Source organism: Centropristis striata, chromosome 21 (genome assembly GCF_030273125.1).
Source record: "Centropristis striata isolate RG_2023a ecotype Rhode Island chromosome 21, C.striata_1.0, whole genome shotgun sequence".
Taxonomy (NCBI): domain Eukaryota; kingdom Metazoa; phylum Chordata; class Actinopteri; order Perciformes; family Serranidae; genus Centropristis; species Centropristis striata.
Genome location: NC_081537.1, coordinates 7,531,339 through 7,534,206, shown reverse-complemented (window position 1 = coordinate 7,534,206; position 2,868 = coordinate 7,531,339). Strand labels below are relative to the sequence as shown.

The following is a 2,868-nucleotide window of genomic DNA, read 5'->3' as shown; positions in this document are numbered from 1 at the left end:
GGGTTAGGGAATTTGGTGTTAAGAAGTCATGGTCATTTCACATAATTTTGTGAGATCAGGCTGTAAGTAACAGGTCGTTAGCAGAGTAGCAGCAGCCGGACTGCCATGTTGACTCTGATTCATTCCTAACAGGATTTAGTACTACCTTTATAGTGGAGCAGATCAGCTCATATATGGAAGGTATTGTGCATTTCATGACTAAAGCATGAAACTTTCTCCATGGTTTCTTTAGACCATGAAGTTTATTTTTAGACGTGGGGGCATTTCAGATTTGACAGTCATAAAATTCCATGTAACAAGTCCAAGTCTCTACCTTTATACCTGGAAAAAACCCATATACTTGGTAATGGTAAATGATAAATGGACCTGCACTTATATAGCGCTTTTCTAGTCGCTTTGCGACCACTCAAATCGCTTTACACTACAGACTGTGCTCATTCACCCATTCACACACACATTCATACTGGTGGCAGAGGCTACCACCTGCCACCTGCCACCATTGGGAATTCATTCACACACTTATGAACACAGCATCTGGAGCAGTTTTGGGGTTCAGTATCTTGCTCGAGGATACTTCGACATGTAGGCTGCCATGGTCGGGGATTGAACCACCAACCCTCCGATCAGTTGGCAACCCGCTCTACCAACTGAGCCACAGGCGCCCCAGGGGTAAAAGCAGCAAAAGTATCTTTATTAGAACAAAGAGATACATGGTTATAATGCAGGGTGATGGGCAAAAAAAAGTATTTGGATATGAAGATTAGATGCTGAAACTTTCATGCTTTAGCAAAAAAATGCACAATTGGTTTTATTATCTGCCACACTATTATATCACGTGTTTCAGATGTTTTTGTGCAGTTAAATATCATATATAACAGGAGATGATGAATGTAATGTCCTCCTCCCTCAGTGAACATCCTGACGGCGGTGGCTCTGTCCCGCCTGGCGTCTCGCACTAAGAAGTCTCTGTACTACTACCTGCTGGCGGTGACCGGCTCAGACATCCTGTCTCAGCTCTTCATCATCTTCGTGGGCTTCCTGCTGGAGACGGCCGTGTTCCACCGGGACGTCCCTGAGCTCCTGCTGCACTCCGTCAGCGCCGCCGAGTTCGCCGCCAACCACGCGTCCATCTGGTCCACCGTGCCGCTGACCGTGGACCGCTATGTGGCGCTGTGCCACCCGCTGCTCCACCGCCAGATCAGCTACCCGGCCCGCGCCCGCCGGATCATCGCGGCGGTGCTGGCGCTGTCGCTTGTCTCGGGCGTGCCGTTCTTCTGGTGGTCGGACATGTGGAGGAACAGCCACCCGCCCACCGCCGTGGACGCCGTCCTCATCTGGACGCACGTCACCATCATCTACTTCCTGCCCTGCAGCATCTTCCTGGTGCTGAACTCGCTGATCATCCGCACGCTGCGGGCGCGGCAGACGCAGCAGCGCTGCCAGGAGGAGCGTGGACCCAAGTCCGCTCCTCCCGGCCGCCTTGGGAAGACCACGGCCATGCTGCTCGCCATCACCTCCGTGTTCTCGGTGCTGTGGGCGCCCCGGACCGTGGTGGTCATCTACAGCCTGTACGTGTCCTCGGTGCACCGAGACTGGCGGGTTCACCTGGCGTACGACCTGTCCAACATGCTGGCCATGCTCAACACCGCCGTCAACTTCTTCCTCTACTGCTTCGTCAGTAAGCCGTTCCGCAGCGCCGTACGGGACGTGATCCTGCTGAGGGGGGGCCCTCTGTACCCGCGGCGGGCTCTGGCTCACCCACAGGCCCCCAACGCCTCCATCTCGTCCCTGTACAGTGGGAACAACAAGCGCTCGCATCGGGACTCCACCCCCCTGTCACCTCGCAGGGCCACCAAGCCTTCGTGACCCTGCGACCCCGCCTCCTGATCCAAAACACCCGGGGTCCCACACTCCCCGAGCTCTCCGGACCCCAGAGACCCACGCTGCATTCCTGCAGTGTGGACAGCTGCCAGTCAGCCCCGGGCCCTCAGAGGCCTTCAGAGGCCTCACATGAACTCACCACAACTATGTTGTGTTGTATTATAACACGTCTCCGCCTGACGTCCGTCCCTTTAAATCACATTTATTTTTCCTCGGAAGGATTTGACAAATTAAAAAGACATTTCTGTATTTTTTCTTTCCCATACATGGTCGTAATGTGATGGAATATTTTTTATATTGTTATGAGAAAGAAGAGAAGAAAAACAGTTTTGTTTATCTGTGATTAACTCGGTAGTTAAAATATGATCATGAAGGAAAAAACATAGGAAAGAAAATAACTTTTTGCACGCTACTGCAGTAAATTCAATCCATTCAACTCCCCAGTTACACTTTTATCACGTAGAGGGTTCAGCCTGCATCAGTCTGTGTCAGTCTGCATCAGTCTGCAGTCTACATCAGTCTGTGGTCTGCATCAGTCTGCAGTCTGCATCAGTCTGTATCAGCCTGCATCAGCCTGCATCAGTCTGTATCAGCCTGCATCAGCCTGCATCAGTCTGCATCAGTCTGCATCAGTCTGCATCAGTCTGCATCAGCCTGCATCAGTCTGCATCAGTCTGCATCAGCCTGCATCAGCCTGCATCAGCCTGCATCAGCCTGCATCAGTCTGCATCAGTCTGCATCAGCCTGCATCAGCCTGCATCAGTCTGCATCAGTCTGCATCAGCCTGCATCAGTCTGCTCTGACTGCATCAGTCTGCATCAGTCTGCTCTGACTGCATCATTCTGCATCAGTCTGCTCTGCCTGATATTCTCTCTGGCAGCAGAGAGTTTTAGTTTAACTGGCTGCTGGTTCTGCTGCTGTGTTAAGATCCTGAATGCCCAAAAGTCGCTCCGCCCTGCTGAGCATCGCCAATCGAGCAAAGACACT

The 2,868-nt window shown here is 51.9% G+C and overlaps 1 protein-coding gene across 2 annotated transcripts in view; it reads left to right on the top strand.

Annotated features, from left to right (window-relative positions):
• The window catches only part of gpr142 (G protein-coupled receptor 142), a 13,273-nt gene extending 10,908 nt beyond the window's left edge, over window positions 1–2,365 (top strand). For both annotated transcript variants that reach the window (XM_059324480.1, XM_059324479.1), the window contains one exon: window positions 911–2,365. In XM_059324480.1, the coding sequence (XP_059180463.1) occupies window positions 911–1,866 (956 nt within the window). In that variant the 3' untranslated portion in view covers window positions 1,867–2,365. The remainder of the gene's footprint in view (window positions 1–910) is intronic.
• The last annotated feature ends 503 nt before the right edge of the window (window positions 2,366–2,868 follow it).